Source organism: Catharus ustulatus, chromosome 4 (assembly GCF_009819885.2).
Source record: "Catharus ustulatus isolate bCatUst1 chromosome 4, bCatUst1.pri.v2, whole genome shotgun sequence".
NCBI lineage: Eukaryota > Metazoa > Chordata > Aves > Passeriformes > Turdidae > Catharus > Catharus ustulatus.
In genome coordinates, this window is record NC_046224.1 from 9779919 (window position 1) to 9803228 (window position 23310).

At 39.2% G+C, this 23310-nt stretch overlaps 1 protein-coding gene across 8 annotated transcripts in view; it reads left to right on the plus strand.

The window, feature by feature from the left end:
- The first annotated feature begins 527 nt into the window (after positions 1-527).
- The window catches only part of PCLO (piccolo presynaptic cytomatrix protein), a 324658-nt gene continuing 301875 nt past the window's right edge, over positions 528-23310 (plus strand). For all 8 annotated transcript variants that reach the window (XM_033057798.1, XM_033057799.1, XM_033057802.1 and 5 more), the window contains exons 1-3: positions 528-802; positions 6796-8047; positions 18689-20095. In XM_033057798.1, the coding sequence (XP_032913689.1) occupies positions 561-802; positions 6796-8047; positions 18689-20095 (2901 nt within the window). In that variant the 5' untranslated portion in view covers positions 528-560. The remainder of the gene's footprint in view (positions 803-6795; positions 8048-18688; positions 20096-23310) is intronic.

The following is a 23310-nucleotide window of genomic DNA, read 5'->3' on the forward strand; positions in this document are numbered from 1 at the left end:
CAAAACTGCTGTTCAGGGCACGGAGCAATCCGACCACATTGACTCAACTCCGAAGGGGTTGCATGGTGGGGGCGTCCTCCCCACGGGTTTTCCAGTCCCTCTTACTTCTTGCTTTAGGCAAGCAAGGCTTCTTCAAGCTTTCGCTGCTCGCGACCACGTCCTTGGCGGCAGAGGGAAGGAGAGCGGGAGGCAGCACCCGCAGGGATGCCCGCGGTCCCCGCTCGGTGCCTTCAGGCGCGGCGGTGCGCGGGGCGGGGGCGGCGGTGCCTTTAAAGGCCGGGGCGCGGGGCGGGCCGGCAGCGCGGGGGGAGCCGCCCGCCCGGAGCATGCGCTGCGCGGGGCGGCGGAGCGCGGCGGGCGGCACCGCCGCACTCCCCCGGCAGCCGCGGCGGCAGCCAGCGAGCCCCAGCCCGGCCAGCCCCAGCCCGGCCCCGGCGCTGCCGCCGCGCGGGGCCGTGGTGGCGGCTGCGGAGCCCTGAGCGCCCGCGGGGGAGCGTGGCTGCGAGGCGCCCGTAAGCCCGGTCTGCGCCCAGCGGGAGAGGCGGCGAGCCGCGGCGGCCATGGGCAACGAGGCGAGCCTGGAAGGAGGCGAAGGGCTGGGCGCCTTCCCCGAAGGGGCGGCGGCGGCCGGGGATGGCGGCGGCTCCGCGGCCCCCTTGCAGAGCCTGGTCCCGGCCGGGGTGGAGGCGGACCTGAGCCAGCTGAGCGAGGAGGAGAGGAGGCAGATCGCCGCTGTCATGTCAAGGGCGCAGGGGCTGCCCAGAGGGAACCTCGCCGGCGCGGAGCCGCCTCCCATGCAAAGGCATGCACGGAAAATCTTCCTTCTCCCGCTCCTCCCTTCCCCCTTCTCCGTCTCCTCGCGGTGGGGCGGGGGGCGAGTCGCAATATGATCTGGGCCCGCTGCACCCGGAGCCGGCGTTCCATTTTCCTGGCAGAGGGAGGGACGGGGTGGCTGCACGGGCGCGGACACCAGGACGGAGCCTGCACCCTCTGGCTTTTCCCACTACAACGGTCTGTGCTCACAACGGCGGTCCCGGTTTCCGTGGGCTGCGCCCTCCTTTCCTCCCTTGTACTGATCTGGAGCACGGGCAGGTTCTGTGTCGGAGCAGGGAGAAATGTGCAGACACCGTTCTGGTTTTCCGTGTGCGAGTGTGTGCTTTAGTGACTGGATGCCCCACAGCTCTGGTAGTAGCCAGGGAAGCTCTACTCGGGGCGGATGGGTTCTGCAAGCTTCTGGAGAGAGAATCTTGTTGAATCTTCCACAGCTTTTAGGCATAATACATTTTCTGGCCCTTACTCTCCCTGTTCTGAACCTCTACAACTATCATTTGGCTTCATTAAATAGTCATGGATTGGGGAGGTCTGTTTCAGCCTATTTTTTCACCCTTTTTTTTCCATCCCCTCTTCTCGTTGTTTTTTCTTTTTTCCCCGCTTTGTTATTGGAAGGGGAGAGGCCGAATTATAGATTAAATTGATTGCCACGGTACTCAGTGTTCTGGAGAGTCATGACTTTACCTCATTGTGCTTCTGCGAAGGATGGGGTGATTTCCTTCCCCGTTCATTCCCTGCTCCTCATCGAATTCACAGCCCGGCGTGCAACAAGCCCGCACCCCGCCCGGCTTCTCGGTGCTGCCGCTGTCCGTGGTGCTGAGCCCCCCCGGGGCCGCTGTCCGTGGTGCTGAGCCCCCCCGGGGCCGCTGTCCGTGGTGCTGAGCCCCCCCGGGGCCGCTGTCCGTGGTGCTGAGCCCCCCCCGGGGCCGCTGTCCGTGGTGCTGAGCCCCCCCCCGGGGCCGCTGTCCGTGGTGCTGAGCCCCCCTGGGGCCGCTGTCCGTGGTGCTGAGCCCCCCCCCCCCCCCCCCGGGGCCGCTGTCCGTGGTGCTGAGCCCCCCTGGGGCCGCTGTCCGTGGTGCTGAGCCCCCGGCCCTCCTCCGACCCGGTGTCTGCTGCCCTGCCCCATGTCGCTGTCCTTGGAACCCTCTCCCGCCCTGACCCGTCTGCCCAGGACAGCGCCTCTGTTGCTTTTGGACTCCGGGGCTGGGTGTGTTGTTTGTCGTGAAGAAGGAAGCTGAAAGGAGCTGCCTCGACTGTTTCACGGTGCATTGACCTCACCCCACATAAATGCATATTCAGTTTATATAATATCAGGTTTATATAAGTGCATTCTAGAAGAGAGGCAAACAGGATGGGACTAAATTAATTCTGGAGTCACTGAGATTGTACCTGAGATGGTCTCCATTTTTTAAAACTGAAGTCAGATCTTCCTATTTAATATCTTGCTTAATTATTGATCAGACATTAGCATTGTGTAAAATAAAATTTTCCATTCAATTCAGGTATCTGCACAGCTTCTATAGATGTTAATGAGGAAAAGAAATATTCTTTAGTTCCATGAAACTAAGCTTAAAATTCCCTTTTGTATAACCGTCTATGAACAAAGACACAAGTACTTTGAAACTTACTTTTTACAGGAACATTAGCATAAAAAAATGTTCTTGGAAGTCTTTAGAATAGGCTGAATTCATTGCAATATGAATATCTCTGCATTTATAAATGGCTACTTTCCTACAAACATTTATATCAGAAGCTACTTTGATCTTGTTAGCATACCACACTTCCACCCTCTATTTAAAGTAAAGGGACTCTAAATTTGTGAATTACAGTCTTTTACCTTGCGTCAGAATGTCAGCTTTGACTATTATAGCAGTTCCCATCATAGTATCTTCGTGCCTGTCCCACTGTAAGGAAGTTACTACTTGTCTTTTCTCTTGGTTTGTGTCTTTATTTGCTCCTCTTGCCATTTGCTTTCTTTGCTGTTGAGAACTACCAAGAATGGTAGTATTAATGATCAAGAACCTGATCCAAACAAAACCCTTGGAGTAAGACTCTTCTGAGGATTATGGATCACCCTCTTCCAGACTAAAACTGGAACTATTTTTTAAATTTTTTTCCTTTTTTCTTTCCAGTCCAAATGTTAAGTGACCGAGTGTGATCAAAAGAGAAATTCTGACTTTCAGTCAATATAGCTTAACATTTTGGTGGTGTCCTTATTGTAGTGTCTGTTAGTTTTTAACATATTAAATGGATTTTTCCTTTGTGTTTTCCGAAATAACCCTAAAGTGTACGAATTCCTTATGATTGATGGTATCCTGAGGTAACAATTTTTACAAATACAGAGTTTTTAATAGTAAGCAATATATGTGAAAGGTAACATAGTTGCACCTTTTCAACCTTAAAATGAATGCTGTACATTCTAGAACTTCTGTAGGCTTTGAACTTTTAAGGCTTGTGAATTTTAATATAAGCATTTAGATCTAGAGCACCTAAAGTGAACTGTCTAATTAATATGTCCCTACAAATTAAAAAAAAAAAATTAAAAAAAGGAGAAAGTTTTATTCTCAAGGTTCAGATGAGATGTTCAGGATCTGTGGAAATATTTCTATCCTATTTCAATTACATGGCTTCAGAAAATTCATGGTTGGGAAATTTATCTGAAACAAACACAGTCAATTTGTAAGCAAGTTCCATTTGTTCTAACTTCATCAAATGACTCTGTATCTGTGCCAGTGTTCACTTCCTGAGGAATTATTCTATATCTGAAAGGATTAGATGGCCAGCTGAATATATGAACGTATAATACAGCTGCTTGGGTTTTTTGTTTTTTATTTTTTTCCCAGTTCAATCAGCTGGTCATAACAGATATCAATAAAAATATTGTGCTGTATTTTGATAAGAAGTATTGCTGAGTGTCACACTTCTGAAGCATATTTGTAGTGTATTTTCCATAAGAAATGTATATATTTTTAATAGGTTAGCCACTGGAGTGTGCATGGGTTCATACATATCTTGTCTGTAGATATGAAAAGGTCTAGCTTCCTTTGAGTTACATTGTTACTGCATTTACCTTTGAAACTATTAATACTAATGAGCGGGGAAAAGGCATGCCTTTCTAACAGATGTTTGTAGTTATGGAATTGAAGAACTAGACCAAAGGTCCTTTTGTTAAATCTCTGCTTACTCCAAAGCAAGCTTTGATTTGGCTGTAATATGTAAATAAAGATGAGTTCCATGAGTCAGGACCAAAGTAAGAGGAAACATAGCAGCACAAAGAAAAGCATTATGTGAGGAAGAGCTAAATTATTTTGTATATAGGGTCTGGTTTGAAGACTTTAGAACAATTGTGGGTTTTTCAGTATTGAAGAGATTTGAAAGCTAGAAAATCTTGTCAAATAAATACAAGATTTTATTTGAGGATTCTGATTCTCCAGTTCAATTAAGATTTTTCAGTATCAGTCTGTGGTTGGTTGTAAAATGGTTGTAGAAAAGAAGACTTCAACTCTCAGGTACCTCAAACTAAATGAAGCAAGTCCTGACTTTTGACAGAAGTAACATTTCTCAAGAAGCTTGTCTTTTCAAGGCTTTTCCTTCCACTACTTAACCACGCTCTGTCTCCATTGCTTAGAACCATTGTTATGTACAAAGGCAAGACAAGTTAGGTCTTTACAATATACCAGTAACCTTGAAGAGAATCACCTGAGTTTATTTCCTATATTCATGGGTTTTAATCTCATTTCAGAGCCTGATATCTGATAGGGTGGAAAATTATGGAACACATTATTTGATAAAAATGCAAACTGGAGTAGAATTCTGCTCCAATCCACAATTATTTTCCTTGCTAATTTCCAAGTTAAATTTTTGACAACAGTTGGGGTTTTTTTGCTTGGGTTTTTGTTTGGGGCTGCCCCCACCTCCCTTTCTATTCTATCTTCACATTGTAAGGTTTGGACATGGGCATGGTACCCTATTTCTGAACCTGAATTTCAACAGCACTGTTGTTTTTTTCCCCCGCTCCCTTTTCACTCTTATCATTGTTGAATGAAGCCTTCCAAGAGTTTGAACACTTACAACTATGAATGCTGGAAGTGTACCAGGCTGCTGCTAATAGACTAGTTGAAATGTTTTCATGTGGTAAGCAGTGCCTCTTCAGATAAACCTAGAACACTTATCTAAACAACAAAAAGAAATGCAGGTACACTTACCTAATTGCTAATCAGAGTATAAAATTGCTACTTTAATGAGCAAAAATTCCAAATATTTAAAAGAAATAGATTATCTTTGGGCTTTTATGAAATATCCTCTTACGAATTAATCAGTGTTCACTGATGCCAGTGGAAAAACACCTGTTCACCTCAGTGAGTTGCACATTAAGGTCATAAATTTCCAAATCTTGCAGTCAATACATGCAGAAGAATGGGAATGGACAAATGGAGTTGTGGAAGGCTGGAAATAGTTTGTCCTCAACAAGTATTACTTGAGGAAATTTTCAATTAACAGAAAAATTCAGATACAAGATTATGAGAAATCCCGTTTGTGAAAATTGCATACACAGAAATGTCTCCCACTTAGCTTTGTCCTTTTGTATTGCCATTGCTAGCCAAATAATGGAAACTAAATGCTAGTCAGAAATACTGCTAAACTCATGGTGATATTAAAAAATAAAATACATATTTAAATGTGGGTACTGTAGATGGTTCTGCAGACTTCTGAAAAAAACTCTTAAAATTGTGCATTTATTTATGTATTTATTAGTAAAGGAATGCAGTTAAATGTAATAATTGCTTATTTTGCTCATGAATACCCTAGAAGCAATGTCATGTCTGGCAAACTAAGATCACAGCTGACTGGTTCTCTCAAAAGGAAAAGTGAAAATTTTATATTAGCAGCATTTCTGTGACACTGAATAGAACACCCTGTCTTCCAGTAAAAGCTCACTGATAGCACTGAATAGAATATTTTATTACATCCCTGAGCATCAGCAGCAAATACAATATTATTTCCCCTGCTACATACGAGTATAGCAACAAGTAAAGTATTGTGCCACATATGAAACCATGGTCTTGATTTTGGTTCCTACGCTCTTAGTTTCATTTTCTCCTGTATGAACATATAGCAAAATATTGTTGCATGGATTTTTCCCAATTCTCTACTGTGATGTGGTGGGGTTTCTTTTAATACTGGTCAGTGTGAATTGCTGAGATGATACTGAGAAGGAGTATGGTAGCTATTTGCAAAGAGGAAAACAAAAGGTTCAGGGCTAACTGAAATGAACTGTGTTTTATTTGATGGAGAACTCCTTTGATTTGTGAGTGGATGGGTGCCAGAACAGATACTTTACAAAGAAGCATCTACTCCTTAATATACATGAATTTTAGGAGTTTAAATTCCTGCTGCATATTGAATTGGAAATATACTAAATTTTGTACAAGTATCCAAAACACAAGTACATAAGCATTTTGCATTGTGCATTGTTTTTGTTTGTTTTTTGTGGGGTTTTTTTGTTTGTTTGTTTTTGTTTGTTTTTTTTTTTTTTTTGTATGGCTGTACTTTGATCTGTGAATTTTGACACCTATTACTTTTAGTCTTCTGTCTCCTTTTTTTTATATCCTGAGGAGTAGAGTGGAGAGTTAATAATTTGGATATAGGTATAATAGGAAGGTCTAGCTTTGATCTCCTCAGGATTCTGGAAGAAAAAAATGTCTGGTTAAATTTTATATTTGATTATTTTCTAACAACTAAAACAATCTATGATGGAATACTTGTACAAACCTTTAAAGAATAATGATTATTTAAATACTTTTTACATGCACCTTATTATTAACCTTGGTCTTGAAAATGCTTAAGCACAAAGAAACTTCACAGCACTAGGAGTGCACTTCTAGAGTTACTGGTACATGCTATTTGATCTACTTTTTCTAGTGTTATGCATTATTTTAATTTTATTGCATTTTCTGTCTGCAGACATCCTGAACCTGATACAAGCCGCTGTCCCAGACAACCAGGTAAGCCTCCAGATCCAGGACCATCAGGTTTAAGTAAAAGCAGAACAGTAGATGTGCTGAAGACAGAACAACGGGCACCTGGACGGAGCCCTTCTACTCTTAGTCTACGGGAATCAAAGTCCAGGACTGATTTTAAAGAAGATCAGAAGCCAAGTATGATGCCCAGTTTTCTCTCAGAAGCCAATCCATTGAGTGCAGTCACTTCAGTTGTGAACAAATTCAATCCTTTTGATTTGATATCGGATTCAGATACAACTCATGAAGAAGCCGGTAGGAAACAAAAAGTTGCCCCAAAAGAGCAAGGAAAACCTGAGGAGCAGAGGAGCCCTGCGAAACATCCAACTCAACCACAGTCTCCAAAGCCAGTTGTTCAACAAGGACCTGTCAGACCTACTGTCCAACAAACTGAGTCTTCCAAGCCAGTGACTCAGCAGCAGCAGCCTGGGGAACCAAAACAAGTTCAGAAACCAGGACATGGCCAACCTGCAGATGCTAGGCAAGAGCAAGCGAAACAACCGCCCCAGCAGAGAGGACCACAGAAATCTCAGCCGCAACCGTCAGAACCACCGAAACCTGTTCAGCAACAAACTTCTGCAAAACCTTCATCAGGCCCAACAAAACCATCCCCACAGCAACCAGACAGCACTAAAACGACATCCCAAACACCACCTCCCACAAAACCATCATCACAGCAGCCAGGACCTGTGAAACAACCATCACAACAGCCTGCACGGCAAGGAGGTCCTGTAAAACCATCTTCCCAGCAGGCAGGGCCTCCAAAACAGCCTTCTCAGCAACCTGGACCTGAAAAGCCATCTGCTCAGCAAACAGGGCCTGCAAAACAACCACCTCAGCCTGGATCTGGGAAGCCACCTCCGCAGCAAACAGGGCTTGTAAAACAAGTGCCACCCCAGGCAGGGTCTACAAAACCACCTTCTCAGACTGCAGGGCCCACTAAAGCCCCAGCACAACAAGCAGGACCTACAAAACCGCCTGGCCAGCAACCAGGGCCTGAAAAACCCTCGCAGCAAAAACAAGCTGGTGCAAGTCAACCTACAGAGTCTACCCCAAAGAAAACCTTCTGCCCTCTTTGTACGACCACCGAGCTGCTGCTGCACACTCCTGAAAAGGCCAACTACAACACGTGCACCCAATGTCACACTGTAGTCTGCAGCCTGTGTGGATTCAATCCTAATCCTCATATCACAGAGGTGAGTAATTTTCAAAATTATGTTCACTCCCAGACCATAGAATTAATTTTACCATTGTTATATTGAAACATCGGCTGTACTACAGTGTATCATCATGATAATTTAACAAGTTCAGTAAAAAATTAATGTTATTTCAGAAAACTACTTATGAGTAAAACAGGGTGAAACTGGAGGGAAAAAAAAGAAGGTAATGGTTCTCTGCTCATATAGTTAGAAATGTGTTCTCATCTCTTCATATAAAAAGAGGAGAAACCACAGTGTGACTTTTGTCTCATTTTGACTGTTTTTAATCACCTGCTGTTTATAATCTGACCGCAATACTCATGTGCAAATATGTTTATAGATAAATAATCTTTTCTGCTATAAGAACTAACTAAGAAAAAAAAATCTTCATTACTCCACTGTGTGACTTAGGAAGGGATGTGGAGTGGATTTGCTTTACAACTGTGTCAATGTTCAGTTGTGTTAGTTGAAAGCCTGAGTCATGAGTTTGACTTGGTGGTATGTGGATTATTTCATTCTTGTGGGATGTTAAGATCTCTGTGGACTATTTCTAACCTTGATTACCATTCTTGCTGTAATTCTATAACATAAAAATTAAATAGAAAGCAATATTATGACTTCAAATGAATTTATTTTAATCTGATTTTTGTGGTAGCTTGTTTTATTGGTTATACATATCCTTTATTTCTCTGCAAGTGACCATTTGATCAGCTTCTTGTACCTCTACTATGCTACTTTTAAATTTTTAAAGTAATTGGAGTTTGTTTTCAGTACCAATGCTGCTATCAATTTATGGAAATTCAAGCATAGTAGACCTGGCACCAAAGGCTGATTTATGATAATCAGAAGGAATATTTGAAATTTTTTTTTTTTTTTGGTCTTGCTTTTTTATTAATTTAGCTGATTAGGAGATGCTCACAGGAAGAAATACAGACTATTACTGTATTTTGAACCTGATAAATTTAGCTACCTGTATATTTAAAATTGAATCAAAGAATTTCTGAAGCTGAAAAGGTGCTCTGGATATGGTGTAGTATAAACTTCTGTTCAAAGTAGTGTCACCTAAAACAAGTTTAGACCGTGTTGAATAGCTTTAAGGATACAGGCCTGACAGCCTTTCTGGGCATCCTGTGTACTCAGTACCACAATGATTTAAGGACATTGCTAGTTGCTAATTTTCTTTCCAGCACATGTTTATTTGTGGCTACCTGGTAACAAACAGCAGACTTTTGTAATCCAGCAGTATGATATTTTGATTTTTCATTTTTTTTTGTTAAAATTGCAAATTTAAGCCCAAAAGACTAAATGCAGTAACCACTGGTAGCGCTTTGCTTAGTTTCGGAGTGTAATGTCTTCTCTGAGTTTAGGGAAATTGAGGATTGAGATATCTGGCATTGAAGCCTGGACTGCAAAAGGAGTGACTTGAACATCTGTGTGCAGAAACTTCAGAGCATCTGCAACTAACCAAGTGGCTATATACATTTCAGGGTCTACATGAGGAAGGGTCATTCTGTACTGTTAGTGTAAAAAAAGATATATAACAGGAAAGGAATGTGATGTATAGCTATAAAAGTCAATGAGAAAGTTTTTTGCAAGCCTTTACCTGCAAATTTTGCCAATGTCTTTAGGCCAGAACTCCTTACATTTATTTGCGAGTGCTGAGATTTTCATGTCTGTGGTGTGCTCCTGGAGTCTCTGAAGCCCCTAGTTTGTTTTCCTTTAAAAGCTTCAGATTTCCTATGGAATTGGTCAACAGCTTTGGTGTGTTCAAATGAAACAGGTTTTGGGAAAGAATTTATGTAAGAAGATTTCCAAGTATTTGGAAATTCTGTGAATAACTACTAGTTTTTGAAGTGGCTACTCCATAAGTGTGAAATTTAGGACTTTCAGACAATAAATACAGCTGCATTTAAGACTGATTGCATACATATGTAAAAGCAGATTTGAATTTCATATTACACATTGAAATAAACACAGGATATGCATTTATTTCATAATGAAATCATTTCAGAAAATGAAGGTATTGGACATCTAATTTATTCAGCTATTAGTTCCAATCTCCTGACTCCCACTCAGGCTTTTCTCATTTGCTCAGCTTTGCACCACCAGCTGTCTTGATGAAACTTCATTGTGGATTTCCTGCTCCAGTCTGCCATTGAAGTGACAAAAATCACATCTGACTTTACTACTGAATGTTAGAATCAAAGTTAATAGAACCTTCTCTGGCACACACAAAAAAATCACTTATTTCAGCTGTCAAGGTTCTCACTTGAGTTATCAAATTTTCCTTTAAGTATTTAGCTTATTAACAAAAGTTTCTGATAAGTTTTTTACAATACTTTGCCCATTTCTTCCCATCTATCAGGAAGATCATGGTTTTTCTTGCTTATGGTGCAGTTTTTTTTTCTTTTGGCTTCCTGTATTTTAGCTTCTTCTGAAGTATTATTGACCAAAAAATCTGGGTCTTACCATGAGCTTACTGACTTTACTGTTGTACTTTAGCTTTCCTTGCTGATTTTTTTGGCCATGTTTCATGATTCTGGAATCCTGCATTGTGCTTTTCCCATGTCCTTTATAACTACTGATTTTATTGCTTATGATAAACACATTGCTTATGAGGAAGCAATAATTTCAAATTGGATATGGGGAATGGAAGGCATTTATTTAGAAAAAAAAAAAGACTTTTGTTCTGTAAAATTTTCCCTCTGTACAGCTGCTGGAATTGCTTTCCTAAAACAGTCTCCTTAAAAGTTTCATACAAGCTAACTCAGTCTCTAAACTAATCCAGTGAATAACTTTTCCAGTGTAGATCTGTCTAAATTTCTTTGTTGTATATTTCTAGTTGATCCTGAAAAGAATTTAACAAACTTTAAAAACTGGCTTAGGAAGTAGACTGCATACATTGTAAAGCCATTATAAAATGCAGATTAAAAAATAATTAATTTGATTCATTTAAACCTCTATTTAAAATTCAGTAGTACATGCACTCTTTCTGTTTTAACTCACTAGAGAGAACTCTGTAACTTAGAGCAGAAAATGATACCTGTATTGCCACAAGGTCAGACCCCTTGAACTGTTTTTCTGAACCATCTGACATTGCAGTCCTCTTGGGGAAGAAGGGTAGTTGGTATCTTGCTTTTGTGCAGCATTCTGGAGAGAAAACACACCATACATAAGTGTTCAGTAACATATGTCTGTCTAATCTGTCTAGGTATTCATACTCCACTCATCACCATGGCACATGACTGCCTAGCAACAGTTGCATAAAGTAAGGGAAAAAATTATATAAGCAGGTTTGAGGACTGGTGCTCTATTCCATTTGCCTTTCATGCACATCAGAACCTTGCAGAAAGTGTGTCTTTTATTATGTGGTGACTTATTTTTATATTTATTTACCATTTTATTTTCCCAAACCCACTTCAATGAACCATTAGCGACATAAACCAGCACTTCCTAAAAAAAGGTTCAACCCATTAGAAGATGTGAATAGGAGTAGGCTTTCTGAAAATGAACAAAGATGTCTTGAGGAAAAAAAAGCCAAAAACATGAACTGCTGTAGTTAAATCTAAATGATCAGTGCATATGCCCAATAGCTGGAGTAAATTTTCACTCCCTCTAAACTATTTATTGGAAGATACATGCAACACAGACTGAGGGTTTAGAGTGTAATGACCAAGTCATTCTATTCTTTATGATGATCATCTCTAAAGCTGATGATCAAGTGGAGTGTTAAAGTTGTAAGTGTTGGACACCTGGCTGGGTGGGCTCTGCTCCTGGAGCCCACCTGTGATGTCTATCTGTGCATATTTGGATTCCTGTCTTCTAGGTGGTTTTTGAGGAGGGATTATTCTACATGAATTTCATCTACATTAGATCATATTTCATCCATTGTTTTGGTGTTCTTTTAAGAGACCATTTGAAATTCACCTTGAGGCCAGGTATAATTATATACATAGATTCCTAATGAAAATTGTACATTCAAATAATGTGAAGCTGTGTATTGATATAGGATTTGTTTATTTACCAAATTTCTTCTGGGTGGAGTTAAAGTAAATTCTTAAAAATATTTTATTGTTTCTGATTTTTTTTCCCAAACAATGTGTCTGTCCCAAACCTGACTTAATCCTAATGGAAAAAAGTGGAGGGATAAAAATTCCAAGAGTAGGGATAACAAACCCCAAACAGTTGACTATCTCAAAGTGAAGTGTATGGTTTCTGATCAAGTAGAACTTTTTACTGGATTGCACATTTATTTTTCAATTCAACATGAAAAATTTTTAGTCTGAATTTTTTTCTTGTTATCGTTGTTTTTGTAAACTTTTGTGGGGGGGACATGTCTATTTTTTCAGTTTTTTTGGTAGGACTAGAAATTTCCCATATCAATTGTACAAATCCTATTGCTTTGTTTTGGTTTTGGTTTTTTTTTTCCTTTGTTTGTGCCTCTCTTTATTTTTTATTTTTTTTACGATCATGTCACAACATTTGATTTTAAAATACAATATTTTAGTTCAAATATTTGTAATTATTTTTGGTATTTGTATTTTTTTAAATTAAAATCCTGCAGCTCTAAATCTCCTAAAAAGACTTGGGCATGAAGTAGGATCAGTAATTACACAGAATTTAAATAGTCAGAAAGGCATTAATTTTCTTCTGTTATTTTCATTATTATTAGGTTATATAGGGAGAAAAATATATAATAATTTAAAATAAGGAATATGACTATAATTCTTGCAGTGAATCCAGGTAAGTTGCTTGTACTTACAGTAAAATTAATAGAAATTACTCTATTAAATCTTTGTTGATTACATGACAGTAAAGGAAATTGTTGATTGAAGTATTCCCTGTGGTTTGCACTTTAGACCCTGCTGTGTTGTAGTAGTACATAGGAACCAGAATGCAACTTGGACTGGAACTTATATATAAACAAGGATAAAACTGTGGGTAGTGACATGCAACAAAATTGTAAGTTTTTTAATATCAGGGAAAATAACTTTGGATCTGTACACCCTATGTGAACTTGGCGAGGGGGATATAAGGGTTATATAAGTAAAGCCGAAAAAAAACTAGAAAAAAATCAAGGACCTAAATCTTATTATCAGCTGTTACAATCATCATAAGTTGTATAGAAATGAGTTTTAAAAAGCTCCAACAAAACCCAAGACTTTTTAAAATTTTTCAACGTATTAATTTAACTACCAGCTCTTAACTGTGTTAAAGTTAAGCGAGAAGAGTTCTATAAAACTGATGGACTTTAGTCTGGGTTCAAATTGATCAGAGAGCAGTTGCAAACAAGAGTTGTTTAGTTGTCATTTAAAAGCCATAAAAGTGTGAAATATTTACTTTAGTACAAACAGTACTTGGGGTGTTCCAGAGATACTAACACTGCAATTTCTATGCAAATGCGGATTATTTACAATTTTTTGTGATGAAATGAAGTTAGTATAGTTCCTATAGTTCTGCCCTCAGCCACAACTGTCACACAGACATTTGGGGAAATTGTAAAGGTCCTCAAGTAGAAGGGTGATGGAAGTACAGGATATTTTTTCTCTCCATGGAATATTCTTAAACAAACTCCCACATTGTTTCTGTCTTAGAGGGAGACTGTGTGCCTACAGTTCTGCTTTACTTTAAGGATTAGATCTAGAAATAGTAGTGATGCCCTGTGTTTTGTGTTTTTTTTCCTTTTACATAAGGGGCAGAACATAGAGGCAAAACCCCTCTGCATTGGGAATACTGTCCCAATAATTTAATTGAGCAATATTCTACAGTATGTTGGAGTGTTTTCTCATTAGTCCAGAAAGCTGGCCCATCCAGTTTTTAACACAAGTAAATAATAAATTAATCTGCATAGCTAAAGATGTCAACTGCAGTCAGCCATCTGCGCCAGTATTGCTGTTGCTCAGCAACTGTAATTTACTACTATGTGAGGCCATGTGATGTGGGCTGGTGTTTGCTGGGCAGTCACTGGGCAGCACAGCCCAGCCCTGCTCTCACCAGACAGCTTAATCCTTCTCATGATTCTCTCAGTGCAGCACAGATGAACTTTGTTAACCTTTGCTTGGCCACTCTCTTGATTTGCAGTTAGATTTTTTTGTTAATCATTCACGTGTTTCTGGCGTATTAAATTGCAATGCAGTTGATGAAAGCCATGAGCATTTGTTGCATTGCTGCACAATGCGGTGTTTAAAAGTTTTTTTTTCCTTGCTATGTGCATGACACACATATCCTTGGCTGTAAAAATCTAGTTTTTAGATATTCTGAAATACTGAATTAAAAAAAAAATCAGATTATGTTCACTATTTTGCTTTATGATTCTAATTATGTAAGCTATAAATAATAATTCCCCAAATATTCATAATTCAGATGCAAACGATAGATTTTTGTATTGGTAATTTAAGCAGAATAGTGGAGTATGTTTTAAGATTGTGATAACTGCATAATAGAATTCATTCAATAGTGTTTAGTAGCTTTAGAAAAACTAACATTTAAAATTAGTTTTTCAATATGTCTATTTTAAAAGTTTGCACCAGCATTGGTTTAGCACCAAAATACAGAGCTTGTAACCATTGCTGTAATTGTGGAATGGATACCCATGGACCATGCTACTGACTAGAGCCTAGTGTTGTGTTTATGAACATCTTGAGTCAGTGTTTCCTGGCAAACTCATCATATTCCTGAAAGGAAGGTAAATATGTATTTTGTAGTGATGATGTATTTGCCTGAAATGAGGATCAGTTGCATACTGTGTACAATTGTTAAATGTTTGGTTCGGTGTCATTACTTTGAGCAGCTGAGGACTTATTCATGGAAGGGTGTTCTAGAAGAAAAAACTTTAGTATTGCACAAGCTTCTTTAGAAGACATTTTAACTTGTATGTTGATGTACCAATTTAATTTGGTTTGTGATAGTTGCTTTTTTAATGTTTTTTGGTCATAACAGGATTTTCTGATTTAGTTTCTTGTCTGAGAGTATTCTACCACATTGCATGAACCTGCATAAAATCATGTGTTTGAGCACTTTATTTTTCATGTTTCTCTCATCATCTTGGCAAAAATATCTGCTAAGAGCCAAATCTGGATTCATCACTCGTCTTTGAATTTATCATGGACCAAATAAGTCATTGTGTCAATAAAACTTTGGAGCTGAGCAGTGTCAGCAAAGTCCATTTTCATATCTCTAGTAATGTAAAGGCATGTTAATATTTTATATATGTTTTAAGTTTCTTTTTATAGCAGCAAATGGCTTTTCTAAATGAATGAGATCCATTCACTTGGAGTGCAGCTCTGTTCTGCAAAAGGACTGTTAACATGGCTTCTGAGAGCTGCATTCATATTGTGTGACAGTAATTTTTATATGAAATATGTTCAATCTGCAAGTCAAAATTTATTTCTCATGTACTTCTGGAATTATAGAATCAAGATATATTCTCTTCCTCCCCTACATCATCTGCAGGGATAGAAATTAAGCATGCCAGGCAGTGCACTTGCTGACAGCTTTCCTGTTGCTTTTGATGGGTATGTGTTATTAGAACAAATCTCAACCATTTTTGAAAAAAATGAATAGACACTAGATTGCCTTCAACTGTGTTGGCTTTCTTTGGGATAGGGAGAAGTACTGAACTATAGTTGCTATTTGTTAATAGTGTCAACTGTTAGCTTGCATTTATGCATTCATAATCTATGGAAATGTAGTGTTATAATTTTCTTCAAAGTAATTTTGCATGGATGTTGTTAGTAAAATACCAAGTAAATTCATTTGGTGTGTCAAACTAGAAGAGTTGATGAATACATAAAATACATTTTAAGTACTTTTTGTTGTTTTGAGGGCATATAGTTTCTACAACAGTTAGAAAACAATGCTGCAATTTTTTTTGCTCAGGAGTTGAAATCTGAACAAAATCCTGCATGAAATCTGTCAAGTTTACTGTCCTAGTTATGGCATAGTTGGCATGGGTCTCAGAATAAAGAAAATCCCTTACAGATTTCTTCTAGAACTAAGACCCAGCTCCCATCACTATAAACTGGTGTAAAAAACAGATAGTTTGGGTTTCTCAGCATCAAAGAAGAATCTCTCTCTCAGACAGGAACTGCTAAAGTTCACAAGTTCCTCTGGAAACTTTTGGTTTTTAGTCCCACATAAAGATATTAGAAATGTGGAGAAAGAAACTGGGAGGTCATGGAACTGCTGCCCAGGAACACTTTTAAGGATGAGGAACATTTGTATTTTAGGTATCTGCAGCAGCAGTAAGTTTTTCTTCATCTGTAATAATGTGCAAGAGCATCTGTATTTAATGGAAACCTGTTCCTGTTAAAATTTATGGAAAATCACTGTAATTCTGGTAGAATAAACAGGCAAGTGTTTGACAGAAACCTGTATCACATAGCACATTTCAATTTGAATTCCTGCTGTTCCAATCACAGGACTATAGTTTATGAAGTTTTGTATTTATTTGAAGATATGTGTAATCTATAATGACTTGAGAATTTTGGCACTTAATTCCTCCCACTAAAATGCATGGGAGGAATTTTATGTTTAAACCAGAAAGATTAAAAAAATAATAGAGTGAAGTGAAACTTTGTACATTTTCCATTTTAAAGTTCAGCCCTCACAGGATCTTGTCTTTCTCCACTGTACTGCAAAGCCTACCTCCTTAACACAAGAAATCTTAGTTACGTTGCCAAAGTCAGACAACTGTGACAGCCTGGTCTTTGATTACACTTAAGCCTTAGAAAACTCTAAAGGATTAATGCAGAAATGGTATTAGTATGTATCTAATTAAATTATATTACTAGTATCTAAAATCAGGCAAGGGGAGTGATCATTAAGCAAACAAAATGGGAGTTCAGCTAAATGTAATCCTTGCTCAAGTCTTCTGTACAGGTCTGAACTTAAATCCTTTCGTAATTCAAAGGAGGTTTTAAACATGTGTTCCAGGTTTTTTTCAGTTGTTTTCCCTTTTTAACAGTCATTTGCTATGTGGTTTGTGAGTAGAGCAGAGAATGGCTAAAATAATCTAAAAACATTGCACTGAAAATGGAAGAACAACCTTATTATGAATGGAACTTTACAGCTGAGGCCAGAAACCGTCATTGCTTTATGAAGTCGTTAGTAATAGTGAACTTATATTCCAGAGTGTGTGTTTATACCATGTTTACCAGAATAATGGAAATAACTTTGTTTTAGGGAGCTGCATCCAACTCCTAATTTTTGCTGCTGCAAAAATACAAGGCTGGCAAGGCACCCCAAAGTAATGAATTTATTGTCTTAGTCCACAACATCAGAGCTCCTTCCTTCCAGTGAGCTCCAATCTTACGCAGTCAAAAATCTTTCTTTGCATGCAATACCTCTAGATTTGTTCCTTAGTATAGTAGATATTTCATAGCATCACAAAATCATTTATGTTGTAAAAGATCTCTAAGACCATTGAGACCTGGGTTAGAAACAGCATCCAGGAATCTTCACCCTTAAGGGAAAAGAGACTTGTATTGTGTGTTCTCCTACTTGCAGTTCCTCTCTGCAAACGCTGTAGCTGGCACCCTGCGTTTCACACAAAGACTAAAGAATAGCAGAGGACCTACAGGTGACCTGCTTAAATATCTGCTAGCAGGTGGAGGCCATGGGACTCTGTACCATATTGAATGGCATTTTCACTGCCTATAATGTTTCTGCTAGTGATGAAAAGTGGGGAAAGTAGCATGTGACCACATGTTTTAGGCAATTTGATTCTTTCTCAGGTGGGGAAGCTGTGCTTTTCTGTCTTATCAGAAATATGGGTTCTCTCTCTTGTAATACTGCTTGGGAATGATAAAAAAATTTTAAATGTTTTAAATTCACTATAATTGATGAGAAACATGAGTAAATATATTATTTGCATTATTCCTTCTCTGTGTGAAAAGAGGAGCCCATTGTATAAAGAGGTACAGTAATTACCCTGGAAACTTCTAATAACAAAGGAGATTTGGGAAACCTAATTATGGCTCTTGAAATACCATCAGGGCTCAAGCAAAGCTGCTCACTGATTTTGGATGAGCACTTGCCCCCCGAAATTGGTGGTAGTTAATAAGTCTGTGTTATACATGATGCCCTTTTACACATCTTTGTGGTTGATTCGTTGGATACATGTGTACTGGCAATACCTGTGCTCTGTAATTTAAGCCATTACCAAAAGCATAAACCGTATTAAGAGCTTGATAGATGTATGCTTAAAGATAATTATGCATTTACTGTGTTTTAATTCTGATTATTGTTTTCTGTCAGCAGACTTGATGTGTTAAACTGTTTTAGCAGTATTTGTCATTATTCTGGCAAATTATTGCTGTAAATGAATCACTGGGTCCCATGAAATTCCAATTCACTTTTTTAATTCTGCTGGGTTTTTATCCTCCAATATTCAGCTGTGTGTAAGCTGAATGTGAAGCCATTAGAATCATGGGCTTAGTGATAGCTTGACTCACAGTGATGTGGAGAAGAATGAAAACAATCAGGTGTGCATGTTAACTGCAAAACACTATTAGTGGTATTTCTCCCTTTTTACACAGAAGTTTAAAATATTGGTGCAAGTCTTATATTAGAATAAAATAATATTATGTTTATTATCTTTGTCTTATTTTAATTATAATTGCCTTTATTTTTTTCCAGATCAGTGAATGGCTCTGTTTAAACTGCCAGGTGCAAAGAACATTAGGGGGTGACCTAGCACTAGGTCATGGTCCTGGGCCACAGCCACCTGCACCCAAACAGAAGACACCCATTCCACCTTCAACAGCTAAACCATCTCCCCAGCCACAGCCTGTTCAAAAGAAAGATGTAACTCCAAAACCTGATCCTTCACAGTTAGCAGATTCGAAAAAACCTCCACCACAAAAAAAGCAAACACCCTTGCCTGGGTCTCCTCCTGTAAAATCAAAACAACCCCCTGCAGAGCCCACTGAGATCTCTCAGCAAACAGATGCCACTCCAAAATCTGATCAGGTGAAGCCAACACAGGCTGAAGAAAAGCAAAAACAACCCAGTGTACAGAAGTCTACAGCAGACACTGTATCTACCTCTGTAGCACCAGAGCAGAAGCAGGACTTGTCAGGCCCCAGACCTCCAATTCAACAGAAGGTGACAGACTCTCCAAAACCTGAGCTTGCAAAGCCATCACAGGACACACATCCAGCTGGGGATAAACCAGATTCCAAACCTGTTCCACAAGTGTCCCGGCAGAAGTCAGATCCCAAGCTTGCGTCTCAGCCTGGAGCTAGACCAGATGCTAAAGCTCAAAAAGCTGTTGACCCAACCCAAACAAAGGATGATCCTAAAAAGTTACCAACAAAACCAGCCCCAAAGCCTGATACAAAACCAGCTGCCAAGGGCCCACAGGCAGGGGCAGGACCCAAGCCAGTGCCAGCACAGCTGGCACCTCAGCCCCAGCCACCTCAGAAAACTCCGGAGCAGTCGAGGCGTTTCAGCCTTAACCTGGGAGGCATCACTGATGCCCCTAAGCCTCAGCCTACAACACCACAAGAAACAGTTACTGGGAAACTCTTTGGATTCGGAGCTTCATTCTTCAGCCAGGCCTCAAATTTAATTTCCACAGCGGGTCAGACAGGGTCCCAGCCATCGGGCCCCCCTCCGCCTGGTCCTGCAGCCAAGCAGCCCCAGCCTCCACCACAGCCTCCAGCCCCTCAAGCAGCCTCCAAAGAGGCTGGTCAGGCTCAGCCTCTTCCAAAAGCTGCTCCTGTAAAGAAAGAAGCCAAGCCTCCTACAACTGAAAAACCAGAGCCGTCAAAAGTGGATAGTGTTTTAACTAAAGGATCTGATTTAGAAAAGAAACCTGGTTTGGCTAAAGATAGCAAACCTCAGGCTGCTGAAGCTAAGAAACCTGATGGGCTGTTGGAACCAGAGAAACCTAGCCAGCCTGAAACTAGCCAGTCTTGTCCCCTTTGTAAAACTGGACTAAATATTGGTTCTAAGGATCCCCCCAACTTTAATACCTGTACTGAGTGCAAGCAAGTTGTGTGCAATCTCTGTGGATTTAACCCAATGCCGCACATAGCTGAGGTAAGGTGGAGTCTGTATTTAGCCTGTATTCCTAATACAGGCTCCCTGTGCTGTGGAGACATGAGTAGCTGGTTTGTAACTATTGAATTGTTAAGGAATTTTCTTGAGCACTTAATAATCTGAAGTCTTTTAAAATTAAGTATCTGTGTTGTATAAAATGTAGTCACTTGTCAGATAGTACTTCTGTTGAGTTTTTGGGTTATTAAGGAGGTTTGGTAGAGGTGGTTGCTAGGGCCTTGAGACATAAGCAGGTAATGGCTATGAACTCCTTTAAAACTGGTGCTGCTATGACACAGCAAACTACTGTACTTTCAGTCTCTTATAAGCTTTCTCTTATACTACAGCATTGTCTCCTAATTTGTGCTTCTTTAACCAGTGCCTCTGATTCAAAAAACTATTGAATGAAGAAATGTGTTAAGGCTTAATTATTGACCTTCCCTCCTGTTTAATACATCCTTAAATTTATTCCATTAATCTCCTTCTGGCTCTGGAGTCTTTGCATATGCTGATGCATTCATTAGGAAGGTTGAAGTTTGAGTGATACCTGTGTGGTAAAAGATGTAATTTTTTTGGCAAGAACAATACAAAGCTCACAAAGTTACTTCATTCATTAAAGGCTGTCAGTTTGAAAGTTCTTTTTCTGTGATTGCCTGAGACAGCTACTCATATTTAAAAGAATTACACAACTTATTTTCAACAGTTTGCTCACATTGCATGTTTTTATCTACTTCTTTTCTCCATGTAATTTTTTGACTAGGGGATTGGAAACTTTTTACTAGCTTAATGGAAAGGTGGAGGCACATCTTATTTGCCCTATGAATTTGACAAGTTGAATGCAACAGAAGCAGACCACCTAAAATACTTGTGAGCAGCTGAAATGTTTAAATGTCTGTGCAGCAAATGAGGACTGTGACAATTGGTGTTTTGCCTTTGAAATCTGAGTGAATAAATGACAAATGACTGCCAGGGTAAGAGGATATCACATTTCTGTCTTAAGGTGAGAATAAATATGGGAAGAAATAGCATATTGCAAGGAAAATATTGCTTATGATGCTTGGATATGCCTTTGTGTAATATTTTCTGAAATATACTATCATTTGAGAGGTCTTTTTCCTAACAAAATAAGCACATTTTATCCAACACATGAATATGTTGTCTAATGTATTTGTGGTCATTTAAGTCAGAAATAAAAGTAAGAAAATACAGAAAGATTGATTAGCGATTGAAAACTGGGATTCAATGGATTTTTAACATTGGTTATGAGCTGAAGATCATCAAACACTCACTCCATCATTTTCCAACTCTGGGTACACGGAATGCAATGCAAGCCCAGGTGCATGACTTGTCTTCTGCAGAGTTGACTTAGTTGTGATAGTGTGGGACCGCCTTTGGTGTGCAGACGTGTTACCTTGATTTCTTCTGCTTAAGATGAGAAGGCTGGTAGTCTATTTCTGTTTTTCCATCACTGTTTTTTTTAAGAAGATTACCTGTGTTTCTGCTCTTTAGAATAGCCAAAGCTTGAAATATGAATGGTTTTCTTTAGTCTTTCTCATGCCTTTCTTTGTTAATGTTTTGGCTCCTGCTTGCACATTCTTCTTCCTTGAACTACACATTTCCTCCTCTGTCCACATTTTCTGTCTTGCCTTCTTTTTTTCATTCAGTTTTGCTATAAAGTGACAATGTACTTTTCCTTCACAATAGGAGGTGTCTTGCTTGGCTGAGAGCATCCTGACTTTCCTTTTCATAAAGATTGGACATACAGAACAGGGAGATCATAGTTTCATCTCCCAAATGTGCTGTGTAAATAATGCATTTATGGTCAGATAGCAATTCTGTCCCTTGATTCACAGTATATAGTATATACCTTTTATATGACAGAAAAATGATGGTGAGCAAATAATTTATGCTCACTTACATACTCTTTTCATCCACCAAATTCTTCTAATGTGTTCAGTACTGTCTTGGAGGTTTAATTTACTTGTTTCTTTCTTTGGGGGTTGCAAAGCAGAAATAGAAATGCTTTCTAAAATTGGTCTTTCTGGTGGTTTTCTACCTAATTCTTTTATTCCTATATTGTGCATTCAGATAAATGTAATTCCAGAAGCTATATGTCTTCTTGGCCCTAGAAGTGATTTTAGATGGAAAAACATATGGCATCTTAAACATAATCTTAGTTTTTCTTTGGGGCTGCAGCTGTACCACAGTTATTCTGACGGTTGCTTATGTGTTGTCTACATTTTGTTCCCTCAGTAATGGCTGAAAATGAGTGGAGTTTTATTGACTGAGTGATGTCTGAACCCTTGTTGCCAGCAAAGCTTGTATTAGGCTACATAATAAGGATCAGTCCAATGGAACAGGGAAACCAGTGTTTCATTGTCAAGTGCAGAAGAGCATCTAAACCCCATGGGCATTTCTACCTTAAGATTCTCAGCAGGGACTTTTTTCCTGCCAATATGCTGCTGTACTACAGGCAAGGCTGAGAGTACTTTAAAGGGAAGAAAGTGCTTTCTTACAGTGGTAGTCATTTGTTTTTGCTTGTATGTGACAGAAATAACTTTCAGAAAAGTCTTTAAACTGCTGCAGTCAGTTCTCTAATAACCCCTCTACTGCAGAAAATATAACTAGACTCTTACCTAGTCAAAATCAACAATATGCTATTTACTTCAGTGAAATTGTTTTGATTAGTACATGCAGAGAATTAGGCTAGAATACTTTTTCTTGAAATGAGCTGATTGTTCTTTTTCTCTCTGATTTGTTGATACAACAGTCAAACAGTTATTTACTTAAATGGTAATTTATCCATGATGCAAACAGCCACAAATGATTAAATAAATGACACTTGATAGATTTCAGAGACCCACAGGACCATGGGAGCCCTAGTGCATTAGCAGACTCCTTATTCTGTCATTTGCTCAATGGGGAGGAGAACTGTTTACTGGCTCTGTAATTAGCTTTCCAGCTCAGGTAGTTGGAAACAGCTCTATTTTTAGTAACAAAGCACAAGATCACAACTGCTGAAGCCAGAAATGAAATGTGTGGCAACAACCATTTTGTGCATTTAAAACTCAGTGAACTGTTCAGAATATTGAGCAGGAGCAGAGATTGTTGTCTATAATATAATTAAGTATGTTGAGGTCAGGAATGTAGAAACTGTGATAAATTAATGCAATAATAAAATGTTAAAAAAATTTGTTTTAAAAGCTAAACTAAGGAAA